Source organism: Terrapene carolina, unplaced genomic scaffold, assembly GCF_002925995.2.
Source record: "Terrapene carolina triunguis isolate 2854851 unplaced genomic scaffold, T_m_triunguis-2.0 Scaffold907, whole genome shotgun sequence".
NCBI classification, from domain to species: domain Eukaryota; kingdom Metazoa; phylum Chordata; order Testudines; family Emydidae; genus Terrapene; species Terrapene triunguis.
In genome coordinates this window covers 566,898-581,996 of record NW_020665258.1, presented here as the reverse complement: position 1 = coordinate 581,996, position 15,099 = coordinate 566,898, and the positions used below count along the sequence as shown (strand labels likewise).

At 61.5% G+C, this 15,099-nt stretch overlaps 2 protein-coding genes across 2 annotated transcripts; one reads left to right on the top strand and one right to left on the bottom strand.

Annotated features, from left to right (window-relative positions):
- Window positions 1–435: 435 nt before the first annotated feature.
- Window positions 436–2,925, bottom strand: LOC112109530 (lymphocyte antigen 6 complex locus protein G6f). The gene is made up of 6 exons (XM_029913774.1): window positions 2,869–2,925; window positions 2,204–2,309; window positions 1,700–1,999; window positions 1,175–1,450; window positions 727–868; window positions 436–514 (listed from the first exon to the last, which is right to left on the bottom strand). The coding sequence occupies exons 1-6, from the start codon at window positions 2,923–2,925 to the stop codon at window positions 436–438; spliced, it is 960 nt and encodes a 319-aa protein (XP_029769634.1).
- A 706-nt stretch (window positions 2,926–3,631) lies between these two features.
- Window positions 3,632–15,076, top strand: LOC112109526 (phosphatidylserine lipase ABHD16A). Its single transcript, XM_026660964.1, is given in 21 exon segments — window positions 3,632–3,771; window positions 5,317–5,373; window positions 5,957–6,023; window positions 6,530–6,616; window positions 6,803–6,888; window positions 7,365–7,438; window positions 7,672–7,776; window positions 8,486–8,600; window positions 8,777–8,878; window positions 9,818–9,881; window positions 10,549–10,598; window positions 10,799–10,922; window positions 11,126–11,230; window positions 12,891–12,954; window positions 13,547–13,603; window positions 13,846–13,908; window positions 14,013–14,089; window positions 14,184–14,282; window positions 14,544–14,590; window positions 14,907–14,966; window positions 14,968–15,076. Coding segments are annotated over 21 exon segments (1,650 nt in total). The 5' UTR covers window positions 3,632–3,648; the 3' UTR covers window positions 14,992–15,076.
- Window positions 15,077–15,099: the final 23 nt, after the last annotated feature.

Sequence of the window (15,099 nt, the reverse complement as noted above, 5' to 3'; positions counted from 1 at the left end):
CAGGGGTCTGTCCCCTCTAGGGGGCGCCGGCTCCCATCCGGCCCCAGGGCAGGGACTGGCAGGCTCAGGGGGACAGGGAATGGGGCAGGGGCCTGTCTCCTCTAGGGGGCGCCTGCTCCCATCCGGCCCCAGGGCAGGGAGTGGCTGGCTATGGGGGGCAGGGAATGGGGCACGGGGCCTGTCCCCCCCAGGGGGCGCCGGCTCCCCACCTGCGTGTCCCAGCCCAGCCCCACGTTCTCATACAGCTGCGCCTGGGATTTGGGTCCGGGAGGGTCTGGAATAAGAGACAGGAGAGAAACCGCATGAGAATTGATGGGAGCTCCTTGGGATGGGGGGAGAGAAATCCCTTCCCCCCCCCCAGGCCATTGAATGAAGGCAGACACAGCCCTGCCCCCCACCCCACAATGGGGTAGGGGCGAAGGCTGGCTGCTGCCCCTAGGCCCAGCGGCCCCACAGATCCGCAGCGGGGCACCTACCTGGCTGGGTGTGCACGGGAAGGTCGCCGAGGTGTGACCTGCAGAGAGGGAATTGGGGGACGAGTGAGCGGGGGCCTCCCTACTAAGCTTCAGGGATGGAACCCAGGTGTCCTGGTGCCCAGCCCCCCCCGCTCTAATCAGTGGACCCCACTCCCCTCCCAGAGCCGGGGCGAGAACTCAGGAGTCCTGGCTCCCAGCCCCCCTGCTCTAACCCACCAGACCCCACTCCCCGCTCCCCGCCAGTACTTACCTCCGGTCCGGCTGCCCCCGCCTCCACAGCGCCGCCCCCAAGGCAAGGAGGAGCAGGAACTCCAGCGCTGCGCACACGGCCAGGGGGATCCAGGCGGAGCTACAGGCGGGTCCCCCCACGTTGGGGGCAGGGGGGTCCTTCCCTGCTCCCATCGCCCGGGGAAAACACAAGGGGTGAGTGAGGAACAGAACCCCGGAGTCCTGGCTCCCAGCCCCCCCTGCTCTAACCACGAGACCCCACTCCCCTCCCAGAGCTGGGGAGAGAACCCAGGAGTCCTGGCTCCCAGCCCCCCCTGCTCTAACCTACCAGACCCCACTCCCCTCCCAGAGCAGGGGACAGAACCCAGGAGTCCTGGATCCCAGACCCCCCCCTCTCCTGCTCTAACCACTAGACCCCCTCTCCCCCACTCCCTACCCAGATAACCCCAGTGTCCTGGCCCCATCCCTACCAGCGAGGTTGAAGGTGACCTGCAGGCCGTTCACCTCACACTTGACCCGTCTTTTCTTCTTCCTGGCCCCCTGGTCGCTCCTGTTCCAGCAGGCCTGGAGCAGCGCCACCCGCGAGCCCGAGAAGACGAGGTGCTGGCCCTGCCCGTCGGTGTCCTGCGCCCGCTGCCCGTCGACCCGCCATGTCACCGCCGGCAGCGCCTGCCGGTCCAAGATCGCGCAGGAGAACTGGTGGCAGGTCATGTTGGTGTGGCCGGTCGTCAGCGCCATCTGGGTCCCTGCAGGGGACAGTTAAGCAATGGGGTGGAGAATGGGGCACGGGGCCTGTCCGCTCTGGGGGTCGCCGGCTCCCATCCGGCCTCAGGATGGGGACTGGCTGGCTCAGGAGGGTGGGAATGGGGCAGGGGCCTGTCCCTTCTGGGGGGCGCTGGCTCCCATCCGGCCCCAGGACGGGGACTGGCTGGCTCAGGGGGGTGGGAATGGGGCACAGGGCCTATCCCCTCTAGGGGGCGCCAGCCGCGACCCACCTGTGACAACATTCAGGTGGTAGGTGTTGCGGGTGGCTCCCTGAACCGAACACCAGTAGGTCCCCGTGTCCCCGTCCTCGGCCCTCCGCAGGTACAGGGAGTGGTTGCGGAACACGGAGAGCCGCTCCCTGGCCTCCGCCTCCTTCTTCAGGGCCTGACCCGCCGCGCCCCGGAATAACGGCACCGACGAGGACCCAGGAACACCAGCATTGTAGGACCACGTCACCTCTTCCGCGCCCGGGAGAGACTCGACCAGGCCGCAAGGGAGCTCCCGGTCCTGCCCCTTCTGGACGTAGGCATCTGCGGGAGAGGGGGATTCACAGGGGTTAGATTTCCTGTCACTGAGATGCAGCTGACTCTGGGGTGGGGCAGCTGTTTACACAGGGATCCCTCACCCGGCCCTGTGATGCAGCCACCTCTGGGATGGGGCGGCTGTTTATACAGGGACCCCTCTCCCGGCCCTGAGATGCAGTCTGGGGTGGCCAATAAAAAGCAGGTTTTTACCTTCCTCTCTGGTGAGTCGCAGCTGGAGAAGGAGTAAGATCCAGATGGGGGTCATGATGCCCCGAATGCCGGGGTCCTTCTGGGTGGCACCACCTTGGGGCTCTATCTCCAAGACCCAAGGAGGAAGAGACCGAAATAGAGCCGGACGTAGCTATCTCTGGAGTGACTTGGGGGTTTGGTGGCCGGCTTATCAGGGACGCACAGCAGCAGCGTAGGAGTGGGAAGGGGGCGTGAAAGAGAGGGAAAGGGGAGTGGTGTGATCCACCCCAGAGATGGCTGCATCTCAGCGCCGGGGGAGAGAATCCCTGTATAAACAGCCGCCCCACCCCAGAGACTGTCGCATGTCAGCGCGGCAAAACGTCCACCGTGAACCCTCTTTGGAGCTAGAAAATTGGTGTGACTTCAATATGGTACCACCAATATGGCTGCCACGTTCCGGAGATTTCCACCTGGCGACACCAAAATGGCCACCACATCCTGAACCCGAAGCTATTGAGTGGGCATGAGCCCAACAGAGCAACACCAACATGGCCGCCAGATCTCAGAGACGCCAACCTGGCTTCGCTCCAATATGGTGACATCAACATGGCCGCCCACATCCCCACCGAAGAGACGCTGAGTTGGCAGGAGACCCGTAATGGCCAACGCATCCCAGAGAAACTAACTTGGCGTAACCCCAATATGGCGATACCAACATGGCCAACACATCCCAGAGACGCCATCTTGGCCTAACTCCAATACGATGGCTCCTAAAGGGCCAGCACCTCCCAGAGACGCCATCTTGGCATAGCTCCAGTGTGGCGATACCAAGATGGCCGCCACATCATTGGCTCAGAGACGCCAAGTTGGCATGAGACCAATGGCCGACACATCCCAGAGACGCCATCTTGGTATAGCTCCAACATGGCGATACCAACATGGCCGCCGCATCCCCCAACTCAGAGCCGCCAAGTTGGCATGAGACCAATACAGCCACTCTAAAATGGCCACTGTGTCCCCACCCCAGCGGCCAGTTGACACCACCTCCAAAACGGCTGTCAGGCCCCCACCCAGTTGGCGTGACCCCTGCCCCCCATCCCCCTATGCTGGCACCAAAATGGCTGCCCAGTTGGCATTACTCCCAACATGGCTGCCGCGTCCCCACCCTGGAGGTGCCAGGCTGGTGCGACCCAGACCGTAGTCGTGGCAACACCCCCTTTCGTCCCCCACCACAGGACTAAATTTGAGGGGGGGAGGGTAGGGGGAAATGGACGCCTGGCCCTTTAAGAGCGGGGGGGGGGGGGACGAGAAAACGGCCGCTTGGCCCTTTAAGATCCGTCTCCCAGAGGGAAGCGTTCTGAAATCCCCTGGTTAAGTCTGTCCGCCCCGGGCTCCTGTAGAGAACCCGGAAGTGGAGTTAATTCCCCCCCTCGTCCACCCGGCCCCCGGCTTTGGTCCGGGCCAAGATGGCGAAGCTGCTGAGCTGTGTGCTGGGGCCGCGGCTCTATCGGGTCTATCGGGACCGGGGGCCGGCCAGGCCCTCCCGAGACGGGGATGAGGCAGCCGAGGGGGCCCAGGATGGTTCTTGGGTGAGTCCGCTTCCTCTCCCCGCGGGAGACAATGGTATCGCCCGGGCTCCCGTTATCTCTATGGGGGCTTGGGAAAGACCATGGCGGGGAAAGGGGGCAGCTCCCCATTGTCCATCATGGAATGTTATGAGCCCCAGGATCTTGATACCCCTCTGGGCGATACCATAATGGAACATGGGGGGGGTTGGTCTTCTGGGCTGCTCCCCGTTATCCAGCATGGCATCCCCAGGGGATTGGTATCCCTCCCTTGGGAGAGACCATTGTAGCACAAGGAGCGCGGTGAGCTGAACCCCTTTCCATTCTGCAATATGGTATTGACAGGCACCCCCTTTTGGGGGAGACCATTGTAGGAAATTGGGGGGGTCACAAAGAGTTGGACCTTCCCCCCCCCCATTATCCAATGGTATCGTCCAAACCCCGTGGCTATTGATACTCCCTTGGAAAAACCATTGTAGGACATGGGGGGGGGGGGTGCCACGCTCTTTCACCTGATATGGTAGCTGCTAGTCTTTGAGGTAATGATGTTTTCACCCACTCAGGAGAGACCACTCACTAGGAAGATGGGTGTACATGGCCTCTCCTAGGCTCTAGTGTATTGATATCCCAACGGGTCAGTCCCCTGTGTAGGGTACTTGAAGAAATACAGTCCCCCCCATTATCCAGCATGGTATCTTCCAGGTCTTAGGGTGTTAATATCCCCCTGGGACAGACTATTATAGGACATGGGGGGAGGAGAGTACCAAGGGGGCATCTTACCCCTTTCCGCTATCTGATATCTCCCAGCCCCCCAAACATAAATATCCCCCTTACCTTGGCTCCCATTCTCACCCTGTTGCCATGACACCATCCTCCAGCAGTTGGCGTGACTCCTGTGTGTGGCCTTGCTCAAAATGGCCACCATGATGCTATCCCCCAGAGGTGCCAGGTTGGCGTGACTCCCGTGTGATGTAAACAAAATGGCTGCCATGGCCCCATCCCTGAGGTGCCAAGTTGGCCTGACTGCAAAACGGCGTCACCAAAATGGCTGCTGTGTGTCCACCGCAGAGGCACGAGGTTGGCCCAGTTCCAGCGTGGCGTCACCAAAATGGCTGACACACCCCCACCGTGCCAGGTTGGCATTACTCCAAAATGGCGGCTACTGCTGCTGCTTCCCTCTCCCTGAGCTGCCATGTTGGCGTGTCTCCAGTATGGCTGCCGCCTTGTCGCTCAGGAGGCATTGGGTTGGCATGACCCCCCCATGTGACCTCACCAAAATGGCCGCCATGTCCTTCGATGGGTGGTCCAGGTTGGCGTGGTGTTGCTGCCTCTCTCGCCCCCATGGGTCCCACATTGACTGATTCCAGCCCTGTGGTACATGCCCCCTCTCCCAACCTGGAACACCCTGTTGGCTCCTTGGTGGCAGGATGGGGATCTGTCTGGGTTTTCCCCCATCTAACTTGGAGGCTTAACTCCCAGTTTCCCCCACGCTCTGCCGGTCACCCGAACCCCCAGGGGCTCAAAGGGGCCCCCAGGGGGCTCGAAATGATGTGGGGTCTCTCCCACCAGGAGTCGTACTACCAGCCGCGGACGCTGGAGAAACATGCTGACAGCATCCTGGCCTTGGTGAGTCCCCCTGCGCCTTCGGGGCTGGGTCATTCAGTGGAACCCAGGCGTCCTGGCTCCCAGCCCCCGCGGTAACAACTAGACCCCACTCCCTGCACCCCCCGGGTCCCTCTCACCCCTCCATAACCTGCCCCAGAGGGAAGCAATGACTCACTTCGTGCAGCGAAAACATGTTTGTCTCTAATCCCGTCCCACGGGTCCTGGCTGGATTAGATACTCCAGCCCTGCGGCAGCCTGCAGTCCCTGCCCTGAGGTGAGCCCCAGCCCCCGCTCCCTGCAACAACTGGGATAGAACCCAGGAGTCCTGGCTCCCAGCCCCCCGCTCTAACCACTACACCCCATACCCCTGCTGGAGCTGGGATAGAACCCAGGAGTCCTGGCTCCCAGCCCCCCTACTCTGATCACTGCACCCCACACCCCTGCCGGAGCTGGGGAGAGAACCCAGGAGTCCTGGCTCACAGCCCCCCTGCTTTAACCACTACACCCCACATCCCTGCTGGAGCTGGGGATAGAACCCAGGCATCCTGGGGGTGGGTTTTGTTGGCTGTATCATCCTACTGAGCCTCTCTTCTGTTCCTTGCAGGCGTCGGTGCTCTGGTCTATTTCCTATTACACTTCCCCCCTGGCTATGTTCTACTTGTACCGAAAAGGTAGGGGGTGCTGCGCTGCCGGGTGTGGGGCTCGGGGGGTCAGCCAGGGGCGCTCTCCCTGGCGGTCAGGGCTGGCCCCAGGGCAGTGCTAGGGGGTGCTGTGCTGCTGGGAACCGGGCTGGGGGTTTCAGCCAGGGGTGCTCTCCTCTGGCCCTTGCTCAATTCCCAATTGTGCCTGCCTTAAACGTCCCACCCTGCAGTTATCGTCATAGCTGCGATTTCCCCTTTACTTCCTGTCCCAAAATGGAGTGGTGTCGTTGGGCTACTGGCAGACCCCGCCCCATAGCTGGCTGCATCTCACGCCAAGTGAGCCATCTCAGTGCAGCGTTACATGCGGCTGTTCCCCAGCTGCCCCACCCCAGAGGTGGTTGCATCTCAGTGCTGGGCAAGCCGTCTCTGTGCAGTGTTATGTGCAGCCATTCCCCAGCTGCATCACTCCAGGCTGATTTCCTCCCTGGGGGCCCAGCTTGGGTGCCCACTGAACCTGGCTCTCAACCCCCCCACAGGATACCTGACCATGTCGAAGGTGGTTCCTTTCTCGCACTACGCTGGGACCATGCTGCTCCTTTTGGCCGGGGTCGCCTGCCTCAGAGGTGGGGGGGGGGGGCTGGTGGTTAGAGTGGGGGGAGGGGGCTGGGAGCCAGGACTCCTGGGTTCTCTCCCTGGCTCTGGGAGGGGAGTGGGGGCTAGTGGTTAGATCGGGGGGGTCTGGGAACCAGGACTCCTGGGTTCTCTCCCTGGATATGCCAGACGTCTCTAATTCCGTGTCTCTGTTGCAGGCATCGGGCGCTGGACCAACCCCCAGTACATCCAGTTCATCACCATCCTGGAAGATAGCCACCGCCTTGGCACCCCAGAAATCAAGGTGAAGGGGGTGGAGGGGACCCTGACCTCTCCCTACGACCGGGGGGAAACAACGCAGCCCTCCTCCCATGGTCTCCCAGGATGCTCAGGGGCCAGCTCTGCCTGTATCTCCCATCATGCCTTGCTGCCCCTTTCCCCAGTGCCATTTCCCGTCTCCCATGGTGCCTGTGGCTTCCCTCGGTGCCAGCCCGTTTCCCAGGATGCCTGGCTGCCCGGCCCCTCAACATTGTGCCTCCCATGGTGCTCGGTTCCCCTCCCTTGCCACGCTGGGGTTGAGCTCACCTGCCGGAGCAGCCCCCGGCCAGCAAGGGGTGCCGACATGCTGCTCACTCTGCCATGGGGGTGGGGGGCTGGAATGACCCATTCTAGCCGGGGGGGAGGGGAGGGGAGGCTCCACACACCCCTCCGTCGCTCTCTCTAGGTTCGTCTCACCCTCCTTCCTCTCTCTCTCTCTCTCTCTCTCTCTCTCTGCTGCAGAAGAAACTCGCCAGCTACAACTTTGACTTCAGGAGCTGGCCCGTGGACTTCCGCTGGGACGAGGTCACTAGCCGGTGGGTGCGGGGAGAGAGAGCCCAGGAGTCCTGGCTCCCATCCTCCCCGCTCTAACCACTATCCCCCACTCCCCTCCCAGAGCCGGGGAGAGAACCCAGGCGTCCTGGCTCCCATTCTCCCCTCCCCCCCCGCTCTAACCACTAGATCCCACTCCCCTCCCAGAGCCAGGGAGAGAACCCAGGCGTCCTGGCTCCCAACCCCCGCTGTAAGCCCCTTGTTTGCTGCCCTGCAGGTCGGACTCCCGGGGCGTCTCGCTGATGCGGCCGGAGCCCAAACACCGGAGCGCGGCCAACGGCTTCCTCCATGCCATCAAGAAGCTGCCCTGCCAGATCGCCAGGTAAGCTCTGCCCCCTGGCACTCGGGGGAAGGGCTTAGCTGGATCCTGGGTTCCCATTGGCTGGAAAGAGGGGTGCAGAATGCTTGGAGGGGTTCCTAGAAGCCGGGGAGACCCAAGGCATTATGGGAGTCATGGCGTCAGCACCAGGGCATCATGGGAGATGGGGGAGGGCAGAGAGGACTCCTTGGTGCTGATTGGCCAGACGGGGTGGGAGGAACTGGAACATTAGGAGCATCTCCTGGATGCTGATTGGTCAGCCAGTGGAGGGGGAGGTGGCTTTGGAATGTTGATGGAGGGGTCCTGTCTGCTGATTGGCCACAGGGATAGGCGGGCATGGGGGTTCTCGAATGCTGAGAGGGAAGGATGCTGATTGGCTGAGGGCTGGTGAGTGGGGCTTGGAATGCTGAGAAGGGATCCTGGCTACTGATTGGCTGGGGGTGCAACTCGGCGGCTTCGGGGAGGGGGTGGAATCCTGCCTTCTAATTGGCTGGAGTGCCCCTTGCTGCCTATTGGCTGAGGGTAAGTGGGACATGATTGGCTGGGGAGGGACATCATGTGATTTTCATCCCTGACCATAAATGGATCTCCTGGATGGTGGGGGGCAGATCTCGTGGATGTGGGGGTGGAGGGAGGCAGGGTGGATTCTCTTCCGAGGGAGGGGCAGGGAAACAGCGCCGTCCCCACCTACCGCCTCCCTCTGCCCCCCCAGCTACATCGTGGCGCACACATTCGGGCGCAGGATGCTGTATCCCGGCTCCGTCTACCTGCTGCAGAAAGCCGTCATGCCCATGCTGCTGCAGGGCCAGGCCCGCCTGGTGGAGGAGGTGAGTCCAGGAGGCACAGGATGCGGCTGGGGAGAGAACTCAGGAGTCCTAGCTCCCAGCCCCCCCCCCGCTCTAACCCACTAGGCCCCACTCCCCTCCCCGAGCTGGGGAGAGAACCCAGGAGTCCTGCGTTTCCTGTTTAACCCCTCACCAATCTCTCTCCCCCGGCGGCCCAGTACAATGGGAAACGAGCCAAGCTGTTAGCCTGTGACGGCAACGAGATTGACACGATGTTCGTGGACCGTCGGGAAAGCTCTGAGCCCCACGGCAAGAAACTGGTGAGCGTTTCTCCGCTCGGCGGCGAGGGCTCGGTCCAGCCGGGACGTGGGTCGCGCTTACGGGGTGGGGGTCTGGATCCGGAAAGCAGGGACTCGGGGGGGACAAATCCACGGCCTGGGCACTCCCCATGGCGAAGGGGCGAACCCCGTCCTGGGAGCGGGGCGGATCGAGCGGGAGGTGGCGCAGCGCCGGGCAGACGGCTGGTGGTATAAAGTGCCAATAATTCATAGCGAAAGAGCTGATCACAGGGCAATCGGGGCCCCGTGGGCTGGAGGCAGCACCAGCCACTTGGCGCCGGCCAGTGCGGATTGGGGGCCCCCACTTGGCGCCGGCCAGGGGCGTTCGGGGGCCTCTCCCTCAGTGTAACGGTTTCCTGCCTCCCGGACGACAGTGTCCGTAGCAGCACTGTTCCCGGCGCTGCCTCCTCGGTGCGTAAGGACACAATGCCCAGCTGGGGTCCAAATTTGACCAGGCTGAGCCACCTCACCCGCCCCAAGGGAGGGGCCCGGCTTCGCGCTGCGCTCGTAATGCCCCCTCCTGCCAACCAGGCGGGTGGGGGAACAACTTGAAAACAGTCCCCTGGCCAAGGACAGGACTCCCTGCGCTGGCCTGAAATGGAACTGAAGCCACGGAGTATTTTAATACATAGGGGCGACTTCCTCCCCACCAAAATGCAGCTGACTCTGGGGCAGAGCAGCTGGGGAACAGTCACACAGCGACGCTGCTTGGGGACAGCTCGCCCGGCGCTGAGATGCAGCCACCTCTGGGGCAGAGCGGCTGGGGAACAGCTGCACGGCAACGCTGCAGCAACTTAGAATGGGTCGGGGGGGGGGGGGGGGGGATCCTGTATCTGATTTTAGGGAGGCCGAATGGATGTGCCCGAGTTGGGGTTCAGTCGGACCCTCATTGTCCCCTCTGTGTCCCCCACCCACCCCTAGGTGATCTGCTGCGAAGGCAACGCTGGATTCTATGAGGTTGGCTGCCTGCCCACCCCCCTGGATGGTACGATCCAGCATCACTGGGGATGTTCCCCCCCCTTTCCACTTTGGTAGGATCCGATCCCTTTGGCAGGAGTGGGGCACAGCTCTGCTTGGACTATGCATCGGGGGGGGGGGGGGGGGGGGCCCGGTTTTTGGCCCAAGCTCCCTGCTCTGGGGGGGGGGGGGGGTGTCTCCCTTTGGATTAGTCCATTCCTGTGCTTTGGGATAGAGGGTTGACTTTTGGACCCATCCATTTTTTTGTATGTGGGGCGACAGGTTAGGGCAGCCCCATTTGGGCCAATCCACTTTTCCTTGGGATGGTCCTGGTTGGACTAACCCATATCGCTGTGCAGGATGGGGGTACGGGAATCAGGTAACCTTTCTTTGGCCCAATCCATTTCTCTGCATGGAATAGGGGTTCATTGGGAAGGATCCATTTCTATTTGGGGAGGGGGTTGGGGCTGCCACCCTTCTGTCTGCCCTAGGGCACTCCAGTTTGGGGGGCACGGGTTGTCCTAAACTGCAGGATACCAGGGGGTGAGTTGTGCCCCCCCATACTCAGCAGTGGAACTGCCCATCAGCTCCCCACACATTGTTGCAACCGATGATGTCTCTGGCATCCGCCCAGTGGGTTCTGTCCATGCTGCGCTTGGCCCCACGTTAACCCCCTCCCTGCTTCTCCCTCCCAGCCGGCTACTCGGTGCTCGGATGGAACCACCCTGGCTTCGCTGGCAGCACGGTGAGTCTGGGAGTCCCCAGGGGTGGGACAGAACCTAGGAGTCCTGGCTCCCAGCCCCCTTACTCCCAGAGCTGAGGAGAGAACCCAGGAGTCCTGGCTCCCGGCCCCCCCCACTCTAACCACCTGACCCCACTCCCCTCCCAGAGCTGGGGAGAGAACCCAGGAGTCCGGTCTCCCAACCCCCACGCTCTCCCCCGCAGGGCGTCCCCCTGCCGCAGAACGAGGCCAACGCCATGGACGTGGTGATGCAATACGCCATCCACCGCCTGGGCTTCCTGCCCGAGGACATTGTGGTGTACGCCTGGTCCATCGGGGGCTTCACAGGTACCGGGGGGGCCGGGGAGGGGGGTAGGAACCATGGGGCTAGGTTGGGGAGGGAGGGACCATATACGAGGGGAGGGTCGGAAGGGGGGACAGATCCAAGCCCTGCCCCAGGCGGGTGTCTGTGTTTGAGCGTGTGGGGGGGGGGGGGGGGGCTGATCTACCCCCCACCCCCACCCACCCCACTGACATCGTCTCTCCTGCAGCCACGTGGGCGGCGATGTCGTACCCGGACATCAGCGCCCTGGTGCTGGATGCCTCCTTCGACGACCTGGTCCCCCTGGCGCTCAAGGTCATGCCAGAGAGCTGCAGTAAGTGACACCCCCCCCTTCCCTTCTGCCCACATGGTTCAGCCCTTCCCCCTCCATGCTGCCCACATGGTTTGGCCCTTTTTCCCCACTCACCTCCTTCCCCTCTGCCTGCATGGCTCAGCCCTTCCTCCCTCCCTCCCTCTCCCCCCATTCCACCCACATGGTTCGTCCCTTTTTCCCACCTAGCCCCTTCCCCTCTGCCTGCGTGGATCAGCCCTTCCCTCCCCTCCCCCTCTCCATGCCGCCCATGTGCTTCAGCCCATTCCCTTTCCCTTCTGCCCATGTGGTTCAGCCCATTTTCCCCCCCCTCCCCGCCCATGTGGTTTGGCCCCTTGCCTCAAACACATGGACTAGTCTGAGAATCCAGCGGCCTATCCCATCTCACAACTCCCCCACTTTCCGATCCCCCAGCAGGTCATATGACCCCACCCAGCCACTCAGAATTCCCCTCTGAGCCGTGACATTCTGGAGCGTCCCATGTGTGGCGGCGGTAGGGGTGGGCAAACCCAATTGGCTGCGGAAGCAGAGGAAGCTTCCATTATCAGGTGGCAGGCGGGGGTTAGCTTCCTCTCCCTGAGAGGTTCCATTAGCCATTTGTGCGGGGGATTAATTTCCTCCCCTTGTGGAAAATGGGTCAGTCCACTGTTAATACAACCGTCCCTGTTGCAACCAGTGTTCTGTCCTGCACCTGCAGCGAGGCGTTGACCGGGCTGGGTTGCCAGAGATCAGCTCCCAGCCTCTGGCTGCATCTATCGCTCGTTAGTGCCGAGCCGCTTTTAACCTAACGATCGTTGTTTACGGTCTAGAGGCAACCTACAGTCACTGTTGCAACTGATGTTCTGTATCGCACCTGCCTGGTGGCACGATGTGGGGCTAGATTGCTCTGATCTCTCTAGCAGGTAGGGTGGCCTAGTGGATAGAGTGTTGTACTCTGGGACCTGGGGTTTCTTTCCGGCTCTCGCTGGCCTGCTGGGTGATGTCACCATTCTGTGACTCTGTTTCCCTATCTGTAAAATGGAGCTGAGGGGACTGGCCTCCTTCATAAAGCTCTTTGAGATCCTGGAAATGCGCTGTGTGAGACCTCCTGGTCTGTATCGCCCTGCCGCGAGTTAGCTAGCGCTTGTACCGTATCGCCGTTGCAACCGATGTTCTATATGGCATCTGTCTGGAGGCAGATCGGTGCCACAGTCGGCTGGATTGATTTGATCTCTTACTCTTCGGAACGCTGTCGCAGCTCACGTTCGGTGCCCCACCGCAGCTGTTTAGGTCCCTCTGAGCTCTCTTCACACCTTGGAAACTGAGGCAGAAGGGACCATGGTGGTCATCTGGTCTGGCCTCCTGCGTAACCCGGCCTGGAGAACGCTGCTGAATTAATTCCTGGTTGAAGTTTTAGAGGGAAAAGTTCTTGGCTGAATCTAGCTAAAAAATTTAAATTAAAAAATTAAACACTGTTGCAACTAACGTTCTACATGGCACCTATCTGGAAGCGGAGTCTGGCCATAGCTGGGTAGATAGCTTCAATCCTCCTCGTTCCTTGGAAACCTATTTATTAAGCATGGTGTTGACGAACCCCCCCGGGGTGTTTCTGCGGCTAGGGCATACTTGACTCTCCACGATTTTGTTTTTGAGTTCTAATTCCTCTGAAACCTGCATGTCCTAGGAGGGCTGGTCACCAGGACGGTGAGGCAATACCTGAACTTGAACAACGGCGAGCAGCTTTGCAGGTAAAAAGGGAAACTGAGGCGCGGATGGCTGGGGGAAGTTGAGACCTGACAAATGTCGGGTTCGCAGGGTGGCACTCTGCAGGCGTTCGGCTCAGAAAAACCCAGCCCCGGGCGACGGGGTGTGGTTGTGAACCTCCATCTGAAGCCCGATCTCTGGGCCCAGCCCTGCTCAACTCCGGGCCTTACTGATAACCTGTGGAACTGCCTGCCACATTATTTCATGCATATTCGTGGCTAAATCCTTTCTTCCCCTAATCCCTCCAAACTCTTGTCCTCATATCCTGTGGCAGCTGGCTCCATAGCCCAATAATGAAGTCTAAGTCTCTCCCTCTATCCTGGCCTCTGGTATCAAGTGGCAGGTTGATCAGGACAATATCATGGGGTGGGGAGTTCCGCAGGTTAACGGTATCCCTTCTTGAACCTATCCACAATCTTGGCCCTCAGGATTAACCCTCGGGACTACTTGCCACTGGTGAAATCTCTCATTTTGGACGGGTGGGGGAGGGGGGGGATGTTAATTCACTATCTCACCCACCCCACCCGGTCATGTGGCCTCACTTAGCAGTTTATTTCTATTTCTTTGTTTCCCAAGATACCAGGGGCCAGTGTTGCTGGTCAGAAGAACGAAGGATGAAATTATCACCACCACGTGAGTAAAAGTCGGGGAGGGATGTGGGGGTCTAGTGGTTAGAGCGGGAGGAGACGGAGGCGGGAGCCAGGACTCCTGGGTTCCATCCCTGGCACAGGGAGGGAAGTGGGGTCTAGTGGGTTTGGGGAAGTGGATTCTGCAGTTCTAGTGTGCCATATAAAGAATTCAGAGAACCGTCAAACTCATGTCAGTGAAGAGTCTGGAAAATACCCTTAACTCTGCCCCGCGTTGGTGTGCCTTAGGGTCCCAGAAGATATCATGTCAAACAGGGGGAATGACCTGCTGCTGAAACTCCTCCAGCACCGGTGAGTTGGGGGAGCCCAGGGCTGGGATCGCAGGGGGCTGCAGGTTGGGAGCGAGGGGCACCACCGGAGCACTGCGTGTCTAACCCCCACTCCCCCCGTTCCAGGTACCCCAAGGTAATGGCCGAGGAGGGGGTGCGAGTCGTTCGGGAATGGCTAGAAGCTTCCAGCGCCGTGGAGGAAGGTAAATGCTCTAATCACCAGCCCCCACTCCCCTCCCAGAGCTGGGGAGAGAACCCAGGCGTCCAGCCCCACTCTAACCGGCCCCCTCCCCGCAGCCTCGGTGTACAGCTCCTACGAGGTGGACGAGGACTGGTGCCTGTCCGTGCTGAGCTCCTACCAGGCCGAGCGCGGCGGCCACTTCCCCTGGAGCGTAGGTGAGTGTGGGGCGGCAGCGGGGGCGGCCAATGGGATGCCGGGGCCGCAGCTCCGGCCAATCATCTCGGAATGAGCGGGAGGATCGCTGGGCTGAGAACCGGCCAGGGCAGGTGCTGGGGATCAGCCCATGGGGGGGTTCGTTGGTGGGGGGGTCTCCACCCACAGGGTGGCTGGGAGGCAAGGGGGGGTTTGGAGGGGAATCAGCCTGGGGGGGGGGTTGGTCTCTGCCTGACTTTTTTGACCTTTCGCCTTCCCCCCAGGGGAGGACATGACGCCCGAGGGGCGACGGCAGCTGGCCCTGTTCCTGGTGAGTGGACCCCGATAGCCCCTCCCTCCCAGCGCCGGGGGGGGCGCGAGGCCAGGAGCCAGGACGCCTGGGTTCTATCCCCGGCTCCGGGAGGGGAGTGAGAGTTAGTGCTTAGAGCGGGGGGCGGGGCTTGGAGCCAGGACGCCTGGGTTCTCTCCCGGCTCTGGGAAGGGAGTTGGGGGTTAGTGCTTAGAGCAGAGGAGGGGCTTGGAGCCAGGACGCCTGGGTTCTCTCCCCAGCTAGTGGCTACAGCAGGGGCTGGAGCGTCCCTCCCTGCCCCCCATCACTGATTCCCTCCCTCTTCTCTGCCCCACAGGCCCGGAAGCACCTGCGGAACTTCGAGGCAACACACTGCACCCCACTGCCCCCCCCCAGCCTTCCGTTTGCCCTGGCACTTGTAGCCGGGGAGCCCCCCCTCGTCATGCCCATCGATTGCACTGACACCCCCTCCGCCCCCCCGTTGGTCTGTTTTATATGGAGCCGGGTGCCCCCCTCCCTGCTGTGTGTGA

Bases quoted from the DNA above. Each gene is read 5' to 3' on its own strand.
- LOC112109530 (XM_029913774.1), bottom strand. From the start codon at position 2,925: ATGGCGTCTCTGGGATGTGTTGGCCATGTTGGTATCGCCATATTGGGG. The intron at 2,000-2,203 runs GTAAAAACCTGC...CCTCTCCCGCAG, and splicing joins GCGACTCACCAGAGAGGAAG to ATGCCTACGTCCAGAAGGGG. The intron at 515-726 runs GTAAGTACTGGC...CCCTCTCTGCAG, and splicing joins CGGGGGCAGCCGGACCGGAG to GTCACACCTCGGCGACCTTC.